At 35.2% G+C, this 20,684-nt stretch overlaps 1 protein-coding gene across 4 annotated transcripts; it reads left to right on the forward strand.

Annotated features, from left to right (window-relative positions):
* Positions 1 to 837: 837 nt before the first annotated feature.
* On the forward strand, positions 838 to 17,668 carry LOC113869119 (DNA repair protein REV1). 4 transcript variants are annotated; one of them, XM_027505277.1, is made up of 23 exons: positions 838 to 1,153; positions 1,313 to 1,457; positions 1,710 to 1,825; positions 1,915 to 1,991; positions 2,259 to 2,779; positions 3,295 to 3,438; positions 3,539 to 3,671; positions 3,773 to 3,861; positions 4,002 to 4,052; positions 9,298 to 9,501; positions 10,272 to 10,391; positions 10,855 to 10,947; positions 11,118 to 11,177; positions 11,278 to 11,364; positions 11,595 to 11,678; positions 11,779 to 11,851; positions 13,725 to 13,793; positions 14,090 to 14,164; positions 14,323 to 14,610; positions 14,702 to 14,766; positions 15,194 to 15,780; positions 16,434 to 16,494; positions 17,362 to 17,668. In XM_027505277.1, the coding sequence occupies exons 1-23, from the start codon at positions 942 to 944 to the stop codon at positions 17,410 to 17,412; spliced, it is 3,405 nt and encodes a 1,134-aa protein (XP_027361078.1). In that variant the 5' UTR covers positions 838 to 941; the 3' UTR covers positions 17,413 to 17,668. The 4 variants fall into 4 exon arrangements, with proteins under 4 accessions (XP_027361078.1, XP_027361075.1, XP_027361076.1 ...); XM_027505274.1 differs by having other exon boundaries at positions 16,434 to 17,668; XM_027505275.1 differs by having other exon boundaries at positions 11,308 to 11,364; positions 16,434 to 17,668.
* The last annotated feature ends 3,016 nt before the right edge of the window (positions 17,669 to 20,684 follow it).

Raw genomic sequence — 20,684 nt, forward strand, 5'->3', positions numbered from 1 at the left:
TAAGAGCTTAGAAGGATGATAGTTTTACAAAGTTAGTTAAGACTTTTCATTAGGTTGGTTGTAAATTACAACTATAAATAGAAATTCTTCATTTTTTTAATATATCATATCACAATCATTATAACTCTTCTTTCTATTTTCTTCTTAGATTTAATAAATTATTCAGAGTATTTTTTCTTTTCCAAAATTCCCTCTTCGTTTTCTTGCATTCTGTTTCTTCCTTATCATAATTGAAAGTTACAAGATTTATTTTTGTTATTTGACAATCATTGGTAGAAAAATAGGAAAAGATTTGTATGAAAAGTAAGTCTTACTCACATTTCATGCAAATCATTTTAGAATAATGGAAGACCAGTGTGCCTGTCTCACTGCGTCGATAGATTTAATTTCTTAAATATCTTTAATTAGATTTAGATTTGCTTCTATCGTAAAGTTATCTGAGATTTAGTTCTCTTAAATTTAAATTTGTAATTACAATTTATAAAATTTGATTTTTAAAATTTCTAAGAAGAAAAACGAAAAAAAAATTGTAAAAGGAAGTGAAAGACACATTTCATTCAAAATCATTTTTAAAAATTAGAAAAGTGGTTGAAATAATATTGAGACAGAGTAAATGCACGGATCATTAACTTGCTCAAAAAATAATCAATAATTATATTATAAGGATTGAGTGTTTATTAAAAAGTAAAAATTAAAATACAATTGAAAAAAATTTTAAAATAAAGTATTTAAATAAAAAAATTTAAGTTTTAAGTGAGATAAAATAAACAATTAAAAATAATTTACAAAAGAATAAAATTTTAAGCGGTTAGCCATTTTTTTTCATTTTTATTTAATTTATTTCGTTCCTTCTTCTGCAAACAACGTCCCTCCAAAAGATTCAGGAAGAAGCCATTGTATCGGTGGATACTCTTCTGCTCCAGTGCTCTCCGTTTCTCAGAATGAGTTCGGACTCGTTTCGTTCAGGGAGTTCCTTAGCTCCTAATTCTAAACGAAGTTTCTCTAATGCTACATCTTCCAACCACTCCAACGATAACAGGAACAGGAACAACAACAAGAGGAAGACAACCACCAACCAGAAAACCCTAGGCGTCTCTTGGGGCTCAAATTCTCGGTCCTCTTCTCGAAAATCCGCCTTCTCCGATTTTGGCAGGTTTTTTTTTTATTTCTCAATTATTGTTATCTTCATTTCTTATCCGATCTCATTTGTTGAAGAGCAATGGACGATGCCAATTTTATTCAGCTTAATTGGTAACTATATTACGCCAGTGTTTCTAGTTTTTTAAATCTTTTATTGACACTGTAAATGCAGTTATATGATAGAGAAGAACCGGAAACTACACAACCAGTTTGATGCTGAGGCTTCCACGTCTTCGGTTAGTGGCTCTTGTTCTGGGAAGCCTATATTCAGAGGAGTTTCAATTTTTGTTGATGGTTTCACGGTTCCTTCCAGCCAGGTTAATCGTATTTCCTGTTTCGTTTTTACGACTCTATTTATTTCTCCTTGATTGCTTAAATTTGAATAAGGGGAAGTGGGTGGGCGGAGTGGTAGGTTTATCAAATTTTATTGACAACTTGGTCGCTTAAATTTGAGGTTAATCGTTTTTTCCTGTTTTGTTTTGAGTTAGTCACATATACTCTCCGCTTTGGGTAAAAAAAAAAAAATCTGTTTTAGGGAGTACATGACGTTAATGGCAAACATGTTTCAGGAACTGCGGAACTACATGGTAAAGTATGGTGGAAGATTTGAGAACTATTTCTCAAGGCATCGTGTAACACATATCATCTGCAGTAATCTTCCTGATAGTAAAGTTAAGAACCTGAGGTTTGACTTCATGTCCTTCTTTAAATTTTGAGGTTTGAGTCCTACTCTTTTGCATTACTTAAATTCAACTATTGGATGGTCCAATACAGAGCCTTCAGTGCAGGGTTGCCAGTGGTGAAACCCACTTGGATTTTAGATTCGGTTGCTGCTAGTAGACTCTTGAGCTGTAAGTTTTTGTAGTTTTCTTGAACTTGTATTGATTTTGACTTCTTTGGAAAAAATGCCTACTTTGTCTTTTGTGGGGAAGGAAAAGGATGAGGGGCGCTGATGGAGTGAAAATGATAAAACCTCTTTAAGAAGTCAAACTTTACTATCTGGTCCTGCTTTTTCATTAATTTACTTATTTACTTCATTTTTTTCTGGGGATATGATAATATTTTATTTGTCTTTCTAAGTCATCATGTCTCAAGTGATTTAAATTTTGCTTTGGTAGGGATGCCTTATCAACTTGACCAGCTTCCTAGTAACCAACCAAAACTGTCAGCCTTCTTTGCATTGAAAAGCAGCAAAGTATCAGAGGATGCTTTTACAAGTGCCCTTTGTGACATACAGTCAGACATTGAAGATTCATCTGTGAGAGTTGGCCGATCAGATTCAGAGGATAGACACTCATTCAAAGTTGGGGAGATGGTTGAACTTAGTGTGCAAAGCAGTACTGAATCTGATCATATTGTCCCTGAGAATGCTAACGCAATTATGATAGAAGAGCTGACTAGTGTTGGAGTTAAGTGTGATGAAGAAGAGCATGCAGGAGGAAGCGATACTCATACTAGATATGAGAGAAATGTTGAAAGTGAACTTGAACCTAATCATCAAGAACCTTCTACATCAGTTAGTAATCCTTGTTCTGATGAGCAGAAAGTAAAAGAATTTTCAAGTTCTTTGGCCACTAGGCCTTCTAAACAGTGTCATTCAACTCTTGAAGACCCAAATTTTGTGGAGAATTATTTCAAGGTAGCGAAGTTGGATTTTGGATTTTCATATTGCTTGGTGAATTTCTGACTTTCTTGTTGGCAGTTATTTTCTTTTTTTTGTTGTTGCTGTACTAGTCGTCTGAATCTTATGTATTACTTCCTTATACTGGCAATCAAACATAAGAGTCAATGATTATTATTTATTGCTTCACAAGATAACATCTATTACAATTCAATAGATAAGGTGGATGTACTGATTACCCCTGTGCATTATGTTTTGTGTTTGCCATATCAGTTAAAAAAGAAAATAAAGATTGAGAAGGAAACTTATGTTGGTGGGAGGGAGGAATGGTGGTGGAGAGTATGACTTTAAGTATGTAATGCTATCTGTGATACCCCGGTATGATATTGACTTGCTACTCGCTTTAATATGGCATGATTTTCCTGTCTCACATTATCATAACTTTTCTTGCATTTATACTGTTACCAATCCTTTAATCTACACTGGGGAAGGCATTATTTTGCAATATCCTGACTGAAGTCTGGTATATGCAGAACTCCCGGCTACACTTTATAGGAACCTGGAGAAATCGATATCGAAAGCGTTTTTCCACCTTGTCTACTGGGTTTAACAATGAAAATTCTAATATTAGTGCCTCTGATATTTCTCGTAACTCAGTCATTATCCATGTTGACATGGTAAGCTGTAGATACAAAGATGTTAGAAAAATTAACTGTTGTCACTTAATTTTCCTTTAGATTTTCGATAGATATATTATGTGACTGTATGCTGTCCCAGGATTGCTTTTTTGTCTCAGTTGTAATTAGGAACCACCCTGAATTGTTGGACCAGCCTGTAGCTGTGTGTCACTCAAATAATTCAAATGGAACTGCTGAAATTTCCTCTGCAAACTACCCAGCTCGTAGTTATGGTTGGTTATATGCCAAGTTGTATTTGATAATATGACTCAGTCAACTATATTACTGGTTTGTCCTTTTCAGTATGTCACTTGTGTTTTTTTATCATTGCTAGGTATTCGGGCTGGTATGTTTGTTCGAGATGCCAAGGCTCTTTGTCCTCATCTTGTTATCTTTCCATACAATTTTGAAGCTTATGAGGAAGTAAGAAGCAGTAGGGTGTCCATAGTCAAAAGACTTTGAAAGCAAAAATCCTGAATGTTTTATTTTATGTCATGTTATCATACCTTTATCTTTTTTCCTGTTTGATTGATTTTTATGAAGATATCTTTGACAATTTGCAGGTAGCTGATCAATTTTATAGTATACTGCATCAGCATTGCAACAGAGTGCAGGTCTTCTATGGTTTTACAATCTATAAATGCATTGATAGGGTGGCAAATATGGAAAATACTATAAGGAAGGGTGATGGGCCTGTGTTTGGTGAAGGGACAGTTTTACAAAAGCCCAATGTGTGGAGAGTCTATATTAGGAGACAAAAAATGGAGCCAGGGAATAATGATTAGTTAGTTAGAGGGAGGTGACGTGGAAGGAATCCAGGAAATAGGAGAATTCTGGTATATGGGGAGAGAAGGGAGTGGGAGTGAGGTAGGTAAGAATATTGTGGGTTTTGCTAAGGAGAGTTTACTCTCTGGAGGAGTCAATTGCTGACTCTGGGAAATCTACCTTAGCATTGTAGAGTTTGAGCTCTTTTACTCAGTTTTACTGCATAATTTGATTAATAACAGCATATATAATTTGTTTTTATCATTGGTCTGACGTGCCGAATCTCGAGTGAGGAGCTAGCTGTGTGTTTCATTCCATGCCCTCAAAAATGTCAGATCGTTTGGAACTGTTGGAGGAGAGATTGACGGGGCTGGAGAGTTCGGTGCGCCAATCATTGGTCGAATTCTGCCAATCAATATTGGAGGAATTTGCCAAATTAAGTACTAGCTATTCTGAAATCCATCATGAGTCTTTTTCTGAGACGGACTCATTGATTAAGTATAGATGGCGGTGAAGAAGGTGAAATTACCCATGTTTGATGGCATTGATCCAGTAGGATGGATCACCCGAGCATAGAAATATTTTGAAGTACAAGGGTCAACGGAGGACGTGAAAGTACGATTGGCCAAGTTAAGTATGGGATAAATTAAAAAGGGAGCTGATCGGATGTTATGGAGGTTGCTGGAGTGATAATCCATTTGAAGAATTGAAAAATTTATCTCAGAATAGGAATGTTGAGGATTACTTGCTGGAATTCAAATTCATATCCTCACAGGTTCCGAGGTTACCAAAGGAGTAATATCTGGGGTATTTTATGGAAGGCTTGCAACCGTAGATTTAACGACGAGTTCAAACCTTTAGCCCGGGGAATCGTTTACAGGCTATGCATTTGGCTAGGGACGTGGAGGCAGAGTTGTATGGGGATGAGCTATTGCGAGGAGGAGGGTCACGCTAGTGGAAAGGTAGAGAATTGGGCTTAGGTCAGATTGACCGAAATGGACCTAGATCAGGTCAGAATTCATACGCGGGCAAGATGAGTGTTGGGCGTGGCCCAATTTCGGGAAACCAGTCCAGGGCGTATTCCGTAGGGAGTTCGAACCCCAACGAGGGGCGTACCACCGTCCCGCCAAGAAGTTGCGGCTGGAGCGCGAGCCCTAGTGAGTCGCGCACCACCGTCCAACAAGGAAGTCACGACTATAGCGACTGTATCTCCACCGTAGAGCGAAACCGAGGTACGCGACACCTTCCATATTCAAAATTGATGAACGGCAAGGCACAGGGGTTGCATTTCTGTCGTGGTGAGAAGTATCATCCGCTTCATCATTGTGCCGAACGACAATTATGTTTGGTGGTCCTGGGAGACGATGAAACCATTAACGAAGCTGGGGAGGTAATTGCCATCGAAGTTCGCGAAGAGGATGAGGAGCCTACCTTAGATTGTGGATCCATGGGTTTTTTTGGCAAAGTTAAGACTGACCGGAGGGGACGAACTCCTCCCTCCTCTTTGCGTTTGGGTGGGAGTATCAATGGCGTTTCAATGGTGGTTTTCACGAGCCACAATTTTATCTTGCCAAAGGTAGTTGCTGCTTTGGAGCTTGAAGTTGAGTTAGGGAAGCCAATGAGGGTGTGTTTGGGAGATGGCCATCGAGCTGTTATAGTGGGACAGTGTAAAGGAATGGAAATTCAGCTTGGAGATTTTTCCACAGTAGTGGCACCTTATGTTATGGAACTTGAAAATTTAGATATGATTTTAGGAGCTGCTTGGTTACAGCAGTTTGGCAAAGTCACTTTTGACTGGGAGGACATGACCCTTAGTTTCTGTTGGTAGGATAAAAAAATTGAAGTGTCACTACAGAGTTTGATGGACAGTGATGTTCGAGGGGGTGAGTCAGTGAAACACTAGGGGCTGTCCAGTGAAGAAAAAAAATGATATTCAGTAAATTTGAGTATCGTTTTCTGCAGTATTTCGGGAACCACAAGGGTTGTCACCCCCCAGACAAGTTTCTCATTCCATTGCATTGCACCAGAAGGCGAGACCTGTGAGCGTGCGGCCCTATCGCTATCCTTATCATCGTAAGGAAGAGATTGAGAAACAAGTAAATGAGATGCTGCAACAGGGTATTATTCGACACATTTCAAGTGCTTTCTCTAGTTCAGTAATATTGGTCAAGAAGAAAGATGCTTCTTGGTGCATGTGTGTGGACTATAGAGAGTTAAATAAGGTCACGGTACCGGATAAGTATCCCATTCCAGTAGTGGAAGAATTGTTAGATGAGCTACATGGAGCCATTTATTTCTCTAAATTGGATTTGAAATCTGGCTATCATCAGATAAGAATAAAGGAGGAAGATGTTCACAAGATGGCGTTTCGAACTCATGAAGGCCACCACGAGTACTTGGTAATGCCGTTTGAATTAACAAATGTCCTAGCAACTTTTCAGTCTACAATGAACCAAGTGTTTAAGCCTTTCTTAAGGAAATTTGTCTTAGTTTTCTTTGACAATATATTGATTTACAGCAAAAGTTGGACAAAACATGTAGAGCATTTAACTGCTGTTTTGGAGTTGTTACAGAGTCAGCACTTTGTGGTGAATCAAAAGAAGTGTGTTTTTGGGAGTAGACAAGTAGAATATTTAGGCCATTTGATTTCTGAACATAGGGTAGTAGTGGACCCTGCAAAAATTCAGTGTGTAGTTGATTGGCCAATTCCTTAGAATGTTAAAGGAGTAAGGGGATTTTTGGGTTTCATCGGGTATTACGGGAAATTTATTCCTGGATATGGTAAGATAGCAAAGCTTGTTACAGAGTTGACCAAGAAAGAATGGTTTAATTGGAGTCCCAAAGCATTAGCAGTTTTTGAATAATTAAAAATGGTCATGACTAAAATTCCTCTTTTAGCTTTACCCAATTTTTCTTTACCTTTTGAAATTGAATGTGATGCGTCCGGAGTGGGCATTGGGGCAGTATTGATGCAGAATAGATAACAATATTAGCAAATTAGCCTATGAAAAAAGGTTAATGACACTTGTGCTAGCTGTGCAGCATTGGAGGTCTTATTTGTTGGGTAGAAGTTTCAAAGTGTATTTAGATCAAAAGAGTTTGGGGCATCTTTTACAGCAGCGAATCACCACTAGGGCCCAACAGAATTGGTTGGCAAAGCTCTTGGGGTATCAGTTTGAGATTATATACAAGCCTGGTCCTGAGAATGAAGCTGCGGACTCCTTGTTTAGAATGTTTGAAGATGGCGAGTTAAGGCAGATTGCCTCTTTTCCCATCTGGTTCTAGGGCCAGCACATAGCAAGGAAAAAGAATATGACCCTTTCTTGTCCTGGGTTCAGTTTACAACGAGGAATATTGTTATACAAGGGCAGGTTGGTGCTACCAGCAAATTCGACTTTGATACCTATGATTTTAGTTGAATTTCACTCCTCTCCAGCAAGGGAGCATTTGCGATTTTTGAGGACATATAAAAGAATTGTTGCCAACTTATATTGGGTAGGTATGAAGAAGATGGTGCAGGACTTTGTCAAGCAGTGTGATGTGTATCAATGCCAAAAATATGTTGCAACCTTTCCAGCCGGTTTATTACAGCCGTTGCCAATCCGAAATAGAATTTGGGAGGATATTTCTCGACTTTATTATAGGATTGCTGAAATCAAAAGGGTTTGAAGTTATATTGGTGGTGGTGGACAGATTGTCTAAATATGGGCATTTTATTCTCCTTAAGCATCCTTATACAGCAAGGAAGGTAGCAGAAGTTTTTTGCTAAAGAGGTGGTGCGGCTTCATAGTATACCGCAATCTATTATTAGTGACAAGGACCTTTTGTTCATGAGTTTGTTTTGGCAGGACTTATTTCGTTTACAAGGGACCAAGATAAAGATGAGCTCTTCATATCATCCGGAGACCGGTGGCCAAACGGAGTAGTGAATAGGTGCTTGGAAGTCTATCTCAAATGTTTTGTCTCAAACCAGCCTAAAACTTGGTCTCATTGGGTTCCATGGGCAGAATTATGGTATAATACCACATTCCATGTATCCACTGGTATGACCCCTTTTGAAGTGATTTACGGGAGCAAACCACCTACATTGGTGCGGTTTTCACAAGGGGAGACACGTGTTGAGGCCGTGGCAGCAGAATTGGTGGATAGAGATGAGGCTTTGTGACAGTATCATTTATTGTGTGCACAGTAGCACATGAAAAAAAATTTTGCTGATAAAAAGTGCAGATTTCTTGAGTTTGATGTGGGTGAGTGGGTATTCATTAAGCTGTGCCCTCAGAGACAGCAAACAGTAGCGCCGGATTAATCCCAAACTCGCTCCACGCTATTATGGTCCTTTTCCTATAATAGCTAAGTTAGGAGCTGTCTCTTATAAAGTGAAGTTGCCTGATATAGCTAAAGTACACCCTGTGTTACAGATTTCACAATTAAAAAAAGCTGTGGGAAATTATGATGTTGAATCATCTCTACCAGCGCATTGAGGAACTAGAAACTGTTTTGGCATCAAGGAAAAATTGTTCAAGGAGACCAGCGAAGTAAGCAATGGTTGGTGAAGTGGAAAGCTCAAACTGGGAATGAGACAATGTGGGAGGATGAAGCACTACTCCAAAGTCAGTTTCCTTCATTCTGCCTTGAGGACAAGGCTGTTGCTGAAGGGGGGTGGGGGGACAATGATAGGGTGCCAAATATGGCAAATACTATAAGGAAGGGTGATGGGCTTGTGTCTGGTGAAGGGACAGTTTTACAAAAGCCTAGTGTGTAGAGAGTCTATACTAGGAGACAAAATATGGGGCTAGGGAATAATGATTAGTTAGTTAGAGGGGAGATGACGTGGAAGGAATCCATAAAATAGGGGAATTTTGGTATATGGGGAGAGAAGGGAGTGGGAGTGAGGTAGGCAAGAATATTGTGGGTTTTGCTAAGGAGAGTTTACTCCAATTACTGACTCTGGGAAATCTACCTTAGCATTGTAGAGCTTGAGCTCTTTTACTCAGTTTTATTGCATAATCTGAATAATAACACAGCATATATAATTTGTTTTTATCATCATAAAGGCTTTTTTTAACTTAATGCTGTAGCTGCTAATTGATGCAGGCTGTAAGCTGTGATGAAGCATTTTTAGATGTCACTGATTCAGAGGTTAAAGATCCCGAAATTTTAGCTTCATCAATTAGAGAAGAGATCTATAAGACCACTGGATGTACAGCAAGTGCTGGTATAGCTAGAAATATGCTTATGGCTCGAATTGCTACTAGAACTGCAAAACCAAATGATCAATATCACATAACTACAGAACGGGTATATTCTGGAGTTTGTTATTCAGAAATTGTTTTATTTTCATATTTTTCAATTTTTATTTGTGGTGTGATGAAGGTATCTTGTAAGTCATATTTCAAGTCCTACATACATTTCCTTTGTGAGTAAATCTCCTATATTTTATGCAGTCGTACGAGTGTTGGTTCCATTGATTTTGTGCTGAAAGCTTTTGCTTATGTTAGGATATTTACAGATTGAAGTATTTCTGCCAATTGTTGCTTTTACAATTCTGTATTTACAATTGTGGATTATTCTGTATTTTATGAAATTTTCGATGAGAAAAATCTACTGAGATACTGGTGTGCTAGATATGGAAGTTATTTCTATGTTTAAGTCCCTTTAGGTCTTTTGTTGACCAAGAAATTCTATTACTCTAGACCATGATGCTTTGGACTTTCCTCAAAGGTGCTAATTCTAGCTTTGACATGGATTGTGGGTGTATTGAAATTGGCTGTTAAAACTTAACCAAGAAGAGTTTATGATAATTTATACTACATGTTTTCAAGTTATACTCTGACTTTGATAACATCTTAAAGATCAACTTATTCCTTTTATTATCCTGACATTAATAAATAATTGGGACACTGAACGCATTTTGGTACTTATGATTTCTAGCTGTTGTAGTTCACATGGACAAGTAAATATATTACTATTCTGTACAGCTTATGTATTTTCATATTATGGGTGTTAGAGTTGATGTGTGGAATGTGTCAATATTTACCTAGTCTTTAAATTAGTTTTACTTTTTCCAGGTTGAAGATCATTTATTTCAACTTCCAATTAAAGCACTTCCTGGAATAGGGTATGTTTTACAGGAGAAGTTAAAGAAACAGAATGTTCACACATGTGGACAATTGCGCATGATTTCCAAGGTCCTTTCTTAATCTATATTTTCCCCTATTTTTCCTGATGTTTGGAAAGTTCAGTTGCTGTTCCTTGGCTTCCTTCCGAAGGTCAAGTTGTAATGCTTGCTTTTTCAGTCTGTTATATTATAAGTGTCCATTGTGGAAGGACTTACAAAGAAGAATGCCTGAGTATTTTATCTTTTATGTCATGTTATCATATTCATATCTTTCTGTATCATCTTTCCCATTAGAAAATGAAAAGTTTATTTAAGGAAGAAGCACACTTGAATTTGAGGAAGATCCTTCAAGAACTACAGCCAAATCTTCTTCAATGATCTAATATTTAGCACAAACTCATTTTTATGTTGATACTTGGTTAATTTACTTGCATACCCTGTATGTAGTCATGTTCCACTTCCCTTATGGGTCTGTAGTTGAAGAGTATATGTAATATTTTATGTTGTGTTCCTTTTTTACTTTCTTTCTGCAGTCCTTACTGCAGAAGGACTATGGAATCAAAACAGGAGAAATGCTTTGGAATTATAGCAGAGGAATTGATAACCGGTTAGTTGGGGACTTTCAGGTCAGGAATATTTATCTTCAAAATCCAGAGTTGATTTCTAATCTTGATTTGAGATACTTTTAAAATACTTTGGATGCACACAGTGTGGTGTTTATCCCTGTTTTTCACCTGTGAGTATCACTGTTTCAAATAAGCTTGTGTTAAAGATGATATTATCTACACTTCTGCAGGAGAGTAAGTCTATTGGTGCTGATGTAAATTGGGGTGTGAGATTCAAAGATATGAAAGATGTTGGTAGTCTTTTACACTATGTATCTTATTTTATATTTCTTGTACCTTGCAATCTTGTAAAATGGAATCAATCAAAATGTTGACATAAATGTTATTCAGTGTGAACACTTCCTAATAAACCTTTGCAAGGAAGTCTCCTTGCGATTGCAATGTGGTGGAGTGCAGGGGCGCTCTTTCACTCTCAAGGTATTGGTTTGCATTCAGCTGGATAGATTTATTTTTGTAGATTATTCAGATATCACCTTTCTGTTGACTGTTGAACTTCTACTCATGTCCCCTTTTATTTCTGAAACTGTTGTGTACTACAACCTATCATAATATGTTTCTGTTGTGTACTACAATCTATCATAATATGTTTCTTATATCTTGAGTCTACAAAATTGAAATTTGTTAATATTTTTGGATAAATGATTTAGATAAAAAAAAGAAGAAAAGATGCTGATGAACCTGCGAAGTTTATGGGTTGTGGGGATTGTGAAAATTTGAGTCACTCAGTTACGGTACATATTGAAACGTCAAGCACGTGTTGTTGAACTTTCTTGTCTTCAACAAGTTTTTTTTTTTTTTTAATTGTTAAGGTCTGATTTTGTCTCAATGTAGATTCCTCTTGCTACTGATAATGTGGAAGTACTCCAAAGAATAGTAAAACAGTTATTTGGAAGCTTTTACATAGGTAATTTAACTCTAGCCTGATTATTCTTTTGATGTGTAGCATGTTTGGGAAAGCTTGTCTCCTGCGAAATATTTTTATTTTTTCAAAATTCTATCTGGAAACTTAAAAAATAAAAGCAATGGTTTTTTTTTTCTTCCAAAATAAGCTAATTAAATATGCATCATTTCTACCATTTTAATGAATCTATAACTAAACAGTCTGAAACATGTTGGTCAATATTTAGACATGGGAATCTTTTACTGCATTTGGTTTTATGCATAATAGGATTAGCCTCTGTTTGGTTCAAAGGAGGGTAGTGAATGGGAGGGACATTTGTTTGATTTGCAGAGGGAGGGAATGGAAAATAATTTTTATCATTATATCCTTACAATAGACAAATGGAACCATTAAGCTTTAGAATTCAAGTTAAGGATAATTTAGTCATCACATTTTAAAAACTTAAAGTACCTTTGCTCCCCTCCAAATCCCCTCAAAATTGGAGGGGAGGCAAGATTGAGGAGGTAGGGATTTTGGCTCCTTCCCCTCTCTTCCAAATAATAGAACCAAACAAGCTATTAAAGAAACAACAACCTCCTTTGGTGTAGTTTGCTACATGGATAATTTATTGCATTTCACTTTATCAAATGGTTTCTCCAGAAGTGTTCTTCTTTGGCCTTTCTTATTCCTTCTCCCCAACAAGGAGCTAGAAGAAAACAAAAATATTGCTTCAACAAAATATAGAAAGTGATATATTGAATTGTAGATGTGGAGTAAACAAGTTAGAAAAATGGAGAGATATAGTAAATATAATCTATTTCAGTTCAATTTTTTTATTTTTTTTTCCATTTAGACCTAGCCAACATTATTCATTAACTCAGCCAACAATCAGATGATATGGAATATCTTTAGCAATATTGGGGACAAAATGAAAAGGAAAATTACATCTGTAAACTTTAATAATAGTGGAGATAGTTGTTATGCAATAGACTAATATACAAAATTCTGCTTCTCTAGGTTGTCTTTGTAGAATGTAATGGGGATGAGTTTTTCCGGAGATACAAAACCATTCATGTGTCGTCACTTATAATTTAACTTATAAGAATGTTGATCCTAGAGTTTACATGACCAAGTGGTTAGGATTCAATCCTTCTCACTTCCATTCTTCATAACTAAATTATAATTTAAGTAGAAGGTGTCGTGGGCCTGCACTTCATCCAATGTTCAAGTCTGAAGTGTTGGTTTTGTACAAGCGGCTGTGGTAGAGATTAACGACCATTCTTTTGTTTCCACTTCCCCAGCTTAAACTTTTAGATGATTGGTTCTTGACAAGTTTGATTTTGAGGAACTGCTTGTAGTTGTTAAAACTTAAAATTGATCTTGGTAAATTTTGGTATTGCAAATGGCTATACTAAAGCAAACTGTCATTTTAATATGACTATAGTGCTGTCATAGGTATGGTGGTTAGGGAAGTTACACAATTTTATGTGCATTGATGATAATAGACCTGAGTAGGTATTGACCTTGTATTTATGCTGAAAGTTTCAGTAGACACTTACTGCAAATGGCTTCAGATTGTAAGTTGTTTATCATATTCTAAATTAAATGTTTGCATGTGAAGCTGGTAGTTCAGCACTTGTTGCTGTTAGTAACACTTAATAAACTTAAGTTTTAAAGTGCAGATACTGGGTTATCTACAACCAAAATTAAATGATTGCATGATGAAGAAAAGAAACTCATGTCTTTGAACTTTATATTTTAGTTTTATGATGGTATTTTCCTCCCTTAACATTTTCTATAGTGTTTCATCCCATGACTTCTAGCAGCTGATTTATATATGTTCAGTGAAGATTTAATTGGAACATCTTCGTCTTCTCTGTTTGTTGATTTCACATAGATGTCAAGGAGATTCGAGGTGTTGGCTTGCAAGTTTCCAGACTTGAAAATGCAGAGACTTCTAAGCAAGGTACCTACCTGTATTATTCTAAGTCGAGCTTAACCCAGATGGGCTGTAATAATGTATTATTTGATCATACATGGAGTTACATTTATTGGCAATGCCGGTTGCTTATATATATGTGTGGGTTGGGGGGGGGGGGGGGTTATGCTAATGTAAATCCACCCACTTTTTAGCATGATTACTTCAGCAAACTAGACATTTGGATGTATTTTAAAAACTATTATATATATATATATATATTTTTTTTTTTTTAATTTTTTTTTTTCTCTCAATAGTTGTCTAATGTTATTTATTTCATGAAGGTACATCAAAATATAATTTGAAATCGTGGCCCACATTAGGATCGGCAGGTATGGAAAATCAGAAATATCCTATGGGTAATGGAAAATGCTGTCAGACATTGGTTACTTGTGCTATTTCTAGGAGATGATTTTCAATAATGCTAATACAAATTTTCATTTTTTTTCTGTTCATTATGGGATTTTGTTAATGATGGAATTAAAAAGAATAACTTCGCTGGTTTCTCTTTCTTCAGGTCATGACCAGCCGAATACGAATGGCACTTCCGGTTGTGGAGGTAGAGATTTGCCAGTGTCTTCAGTTCAAAGGGACAATAAAATATCAAATAATCAAGCAAGTATTAATCCAATTTCCACACCTCCTTTATGTAATCTTGATGTGGATGTTATAAGGAATCTTCCTCCAGAAGTATTTTCAGAATTAAACGAAATTTATGGTGGGAGGTTAATTGATTATGTTGCTAATGGCAAAGGCATGAGTGAGAGTTCTAGCCCTTCAGGAAACTCATTTTTAGAGCAAGAAAGTAAGATTTTCTCTATTTTCTTATTGTAGCTACTTCGGACTAATACTCAACTCATATTGCCCACTTGCTTTCGAATTGTTTTTGTTGGCAGACAAGGAAGAGGAACTTTTGTATTCCGAGTCAATTACTAAAAACAAGCTATTATCAGAAAATATGGTAATTGTTTTTCCCCATTTTATTGTATTTAGACTATCTTAGGAGTGATTTTCATATTTTGTTACATTTGATTAAGATTTCAGTAGTAGTAGTAGTAGTATTAATAGGGGTTGGAACTGTTTGTTACACACAAGAATTTTATTCAGTGCTGCTATTCTCTCCTTTTCTTCTTCCTACCTGAATCTCTACGATTTCAATTTCCATGTGGTTTAATCAAATTATAAGGTTGAATTGAACCCATCCTCCTTATTTGTATTATCAGTTTATGTATCTGCTTTTTATTTTTGGTGGCTTATTACAACTGATACTGCAATTATTGTCATTAAAATGGCACAAATATTAATCTTGTTTGCTTTTATTCATATTTATTGTTTTATTTTTCCTAAAAATGTTTTATTTAGCTGCATTCATCATGTTTTATTGCCAGGGAATGCAGCATGAGGCAGAGAGAAGTGAAGCAGTACCAGGCTCAGGGCATGGACCCTATTTCAAGGTTACTCACCATTCAGGTCTTGAAAAAGATGATTTATTTCCGTCTTCTTTGAGCCAAGTCGATGGTTCAGTGTTTCTACAGTTGCCTGAGGATTTGAAAGCTGTCCTTGCTGAGCAGCTTCCTGCACACAGGATGCCAGAGATTTGCTCCATTGTTTCTGGAGTCCCTCCTAGTGAAAACCATCAGATGTCATTAGGTGTCGAACCATCTGAGAATTATCCTGGATCAAGTTACAATGAGTGTCTTTGGGCTGGGAATCCTCCATATTGGGTTGGAAAGTTTAAAGTTAGCAGTTGCGTAATATTAAAGAAACTTGCAGAAATGTATTACAAATCAGGGTTGACTGGCAAATTATCTTCAGTTTTGCACCAAACTATATCTGAATTCTATGAACTAAATCTAGTGCATCAGATTTCTGACGACAATGTTAACATTATGTGTGAGCTACTGAAGCAGTATATAAAAGTGAAAATAGAAAGGGATATTGAAGAGATTTATATTTGTTTTCGGCTTCTGCAAAGGTATGTAATGTTGCAAGTTTGTATTAAGGTTTATCTTGCCTTTTTCCCTATTATCTCACTGATAGGTTCACAAGGGTGTGCAGTAGAAAGAAGGGAATAGGCGAGAAATTCAATAACTAGCCGTTTAATTGGTTGACAACTGTAATTTTGTATTAGTTACTGTTATAAATAGTCATATGAGGGATTGGAGAGTGGGGTTCCGTCAAATAACTCCGGGATTTAGGGTTTTCTTAATAAAATTCAGAAGTTCTTTTCAGTAATTCTGTACCAGTTCTATCACTCACTATCTCCCTATAGAAATTTTATTCGTATCTGATTTGCTTGCTTTTGGATTAAGTACAATTCCTTACTGATTATGGGGATTGTGATAAGGTAGATCTAGAGGCTTCAATGGTTTAAAAATGATGTGAGTTTGTTGGTAATATACATTACTGTCTTCAGTGTGTCTGCGTCTTTAGGCTAATCCAGTGAAGCTCAAATGAGTTTGTTTTGGAAATTTGTTCAGAGTTTGTGTGATATTTGAATTTCTATTAATAACAGTTACACAAATACTTGAAAATAATGTGAAAGCCGTGGTTGTGTAGTCAGTCAGTCATTTTACTTTATTTTTTGGAATTTTATGTTTTTTGGAGTAACTCAGAACTTGCTTTCAGGTTTGCAGCCAAGTCCCAATTTTTCCTACAAGTGTATAATAATGTATTTCCTTACCTCCAGGTATATTTTCAGCCACTCTCTCTTTCATTGCTGTATCAATCAAATAACACATTCTTGAGGGACATCTGAAATATTTTAACAAGATACAAGTTTAATGATGACCCGGTTTGTACTTAACATGATGTTTATTTTAAGGGAACTGGTTTTTGTCAGTCCTTGTTCAAATCTTTGTAAATACAGAAATTACCCTTTTAAACAAATTTTAACTGTTGATTAGAAAATCAACAAATAAATTGTGATAAGATATATGCACATGTAACTAACAACACTGAAAAAACCTCAGTTAAGAGGACTGAACCATATGTTATAACCTGTTGGGGTGGGAGTTGATCACCTTGCTGGTCCAGTCTAAGTCTGAAATATAAAAAAAGCAGAAACCTGGTGAATTGCCCAACAAAATTGGCTGACCAGTTCATACATGACAATATTTTAACTCCATTTTTCTTTTGAACTAATGCAAGAGGCTCATGTCATTATTACACAGGCCATTACAGCAAAAGGACAAGAATGACATTCTTTTGAAGGGCCTCATTTTTGGCTTTTTTTAATAACTACTTTTAATTGGAGGCTTTATAAGGTTCTTTGATGTGGGACTTCAACTTGATCTGTACAAGTATATGTATGCTGAATACATATATATATATAAATACAAATTTATTGTTAGAAACATGTATTGTTATGTCTGTATAGAATGTCTAGGTTCAGTGTATCATGTAAATATCATAATTTAGAAAAGTGTATCTTTGCATGCATTGCACCATATTACATAAATATTGACTTTATGTAGTGGAAACATGGTTTTCAGCACATGCTTCGCTTTTTTCTCTCTATTAATGTAAATATATTACTCTTACTCAAATTTTGTAGGCAGCTGTTGATGACAATTATGGAGGGATTTTGTTTATACCATCATTGTAGCACATGAAATATTCAAAGTCTTACCTCTTACTGTGGGAAACTTGAGCAAAATTTACTGGTTCAACTGTGGGAGCCAATGAGGTCCGATCTAATTCAGCAGTCGCTATCGACCATTGATGTCCTGCTGTGTATGTTCAAGTTCAACAATACTGTGCCAGCTAAATATTTTCTGCACTGTACGTGCTAATTTTATGAATGTAAAACTTGGTTAATTAAAACATTTATGTTATTGGTAAATTTACAATTTATCACTTTGCTGCATTTTACTTTCTGTTCAAAATATATAAATCCCTTGTCATTCATTGATTTTACCAGACCTTTGTTGTGATGTTAAACTTCTCATATCGACCTTCTCATTAACATTTGTAATTAGTCGTTTCTTGTATGTCTCTGCGGCTCTGCAATATGAATTGTATAACTCCTTTATTGTCCATTTAATCCTTTTTCTTGTCTTGTTCCAAGTATCCTATCTTGGTTATTTATCATGTTTTAGATCTCAGCTATATCAAAGCCTGTTGGCATTGCCACATCTCTTCTACCAAGCCTGTTGGCATTGCCACATTGTTTAATGTGCAGTTATTCTTTTGTAATGATATGTATAGGTTTATTATATCCATTGCACCACAACCCGACAGCTTGCCACTTCATTCTTTGTATTTTTATAACTGACAGGTGTTTTCATGTGCCGTAATTTAATTTAATTTATAATCATTTCTATGGTAAAATTGATGGTTGCTTCTGCTTTTTTGTTTTATCCCTCTTTTACTAGTATATGCTCCTGATATTTATTAGTAGATCTATTCTAGCATTATGAATACCTGATGCCGCTGTAAGCAATATATAACATTTTTATCATTAATTTTCTCAAACCATTTCTTTAAAATGCACTCGCCTCTTCTGCCCCATTCTTTCCTTTGTATTGAACTATTGATGAGTCTTGGTAGGGTTAAACTTTACAGACGCATAAGAGAACTTCAGACTTTGTATTGCCCTGTTTTCTTACGATAACAGAATTGAGATTTTTTTGCTTGTGAGCATAACTATTGAATCAGGCGTCATTGTTGCAATTGCAGCTGGGAAGAGTAGATTTGGTCATCTACGAGAACCATAATTTGACAAAATTAACAAGAAGCTGCTTGTATAGATTTGTTCGTCTGTATTAGCTGCATATAACTAGGGCTTGAGGGAGAGATGGTGCATTTAGCTGGATGCTTACCGGGATAGTATTTTCTAAAGATGCACTCATCTTTTCCAGAAATTGTACATCTAGCGCTCTCATTCTTCCATGTGCATTTAAGCTACATGGTTGGTCTTGGGTTTATAACCTGCAGTCACTGAAAATCACATAATGGGAAATATTTTTGTATTACTTGATCTTCGTTTAGTTTATGGTAATATGAATTTTGGTAGATATATCTATATAAGTATCTAGCCTGATTTGTTTTGAAGCCTATCTGTTGCATCCGATTATGTCCTTGTGCTGCACTGTACAACGGTTCAGTAACGAAAAATCATTTTTATGTATTTAATTATCAATAATCAATAATTTTTAACAGCTTTGGGTTATCTTTGGACATGGACAGGATGTATCAGTGAATGGAAGGACTGCAGCTCAGCTGATTTCCTAAAGACAAGGTCAATTAATTTTCTGCAAGTAAGGCATATGGGGATTGTGGACTTCTTAAGTCAAACTAGACGTCACTTGGTGGCAACCACCAGGCATTAACACCTAATTTCAGACTCCTTGGAAGAGTAGCTTTTTCGCCACTATCTATTGTAGATGTGTAAGTCACTAATCCTATATCCGTCGCATCAGGTTGGAAGCACCGTGAAGCCAAGAGATTTGACCCAAAATTTCATTCTTCCAAGGGCGGCTGGTTTAATTCGGCTTGGTCTTTAGCCAATTAATCGGTGGTAGATACGACTTTGCTTACTAGTTTTTTCCTTCAAAGAGTTGTTTTAAGACTATTGAGAGATACTTAACTTGTGAATAGGAACCCATCCATGATTGACTTCCGAAACCTAAATGTACTGCGTACTTTCGGCTCGAGTATTTTGCTTTGACAAGTTTACCGAACAGAGATACGATGATTATGATGTTGATGATGAACAAACAATAAGAAATTTTAAAAAATTAAATTAAAGCATATGTATTATATTTAAAATGCAAGAGTCATTAAATGCTTGCCTTTTAAAATAATTCAAAACATTTAATAAAATATATTAGTATTTTCACACCATCCCATCTGAAAACACAATAGAAACCTAATAATAATAATAATAACGAATTATTTATCTTATGCACTAGGTGCATGTTAAGTATACGAGGCCAAGAAAAGAAAAATACTATTGATTTCAAGAATGCTCAACCAGAAAGTGTACATTGTCAATTTTCTGTTCAAGAACTATTTAATATTCAATTTGGCTTTCCATTTCTAGACCTGACCAATTTTAATGCACTTTTTTTTATTTGAATTTTATCCCAGAAAATTGTTTTTTATCATGCAATTATTTAGTTAGTTATTTTCACCTTTTAAGGAAAATAATAACGTGGGCATTTTATATTTTAGTTTAAATATGCTTTTAGACTTCTTTTAATATTTTAAATTTTTTTTTATTTTAATCTTTATATTTTCATAAATAGTTAGTTTTGATTTACCGAGTTCAATAGCGTAACGGAGTTGACTTTACTGAGTGAGACAAGGTCCGATGATTGTTATTATTGTTAATTTTAAATTTTTAATCTATTTTATTGATGTGTTTTCACGAAAATTTAGAGCAATTTGAGTCAATTATATTATCATTTAATAATCATTAGGAATTAAAAGTTTTGAACTTAGAATAATTAAAAATTAAAATATCAAAAAGAAATAAAAATAAAAATACAAAGATTAAATCATATTTTAATCAATATTAAACAATTTTAAATCTTTTTACTGATTATCTTATTCATTAGATAAAATATATTAAAAAATTTATATTTTAAGATACTAAATATATTAAGAGGATTAATATATGTATATATATATATATATATATATATAAATATAGCATTATTTATTATCTATAAGATATAATATTACCTTTCGATTAATCAAATTTTTGAAAATTTAGTTTTTTCATGCTTAATGTTATTTATATAGTCAACTTCATCTAATAGTTATTAATATAGTATAATATTACTCATTGTAATATTGACTAATTCTAAAGAAATAATTAATAAAATATATTATTGAATATTTATTATATTTAAAATATATAAACTTGATACT

The sequence above is a fragment of the Abrus precatorius genome, unplaced genomic scaffold (assembly GCF_003935025.1).
Source record: "Abrus precatorius isolate BTA unplaced genomic scaffold, Abrus_2018 Scaffold6, whole genome shotgun sequence".
NCBI lineage: Eukaryota > Viridiplantae > Streptophyta > Magnoliopsida > Fabales > Fabaceae > Abrus > Abrus precatorius.

What these genes read in the sequence shown, in the direction of transcription:
- LOC113869119 (XM_027505274.1), top strand. Translation starts at nt 942, where the DNA reads ATGAGTTCGGACTCGTTTCGTTCAGGGAGTTCCTTAGCTCCTAATTCT. An exon ending in AGTAAAGTTAAGAACCTGAG is followed by an intron (nt 1,826 to 1,914) that starts GTTTGACTTCAT and finishes GGTCCAATACAG; the next exon opens with AGCCTTCAGTGCAGGGTTGC. An exon ending in GGTTAGTTGGGGACTTTCAG is followed by an intron (nt 10,948 to 11,117) that starts GTCAGGAATATT and finishes ACACTTCTGCAG; the next exon opens with GAGAGTAAGTCTATTGGTGC.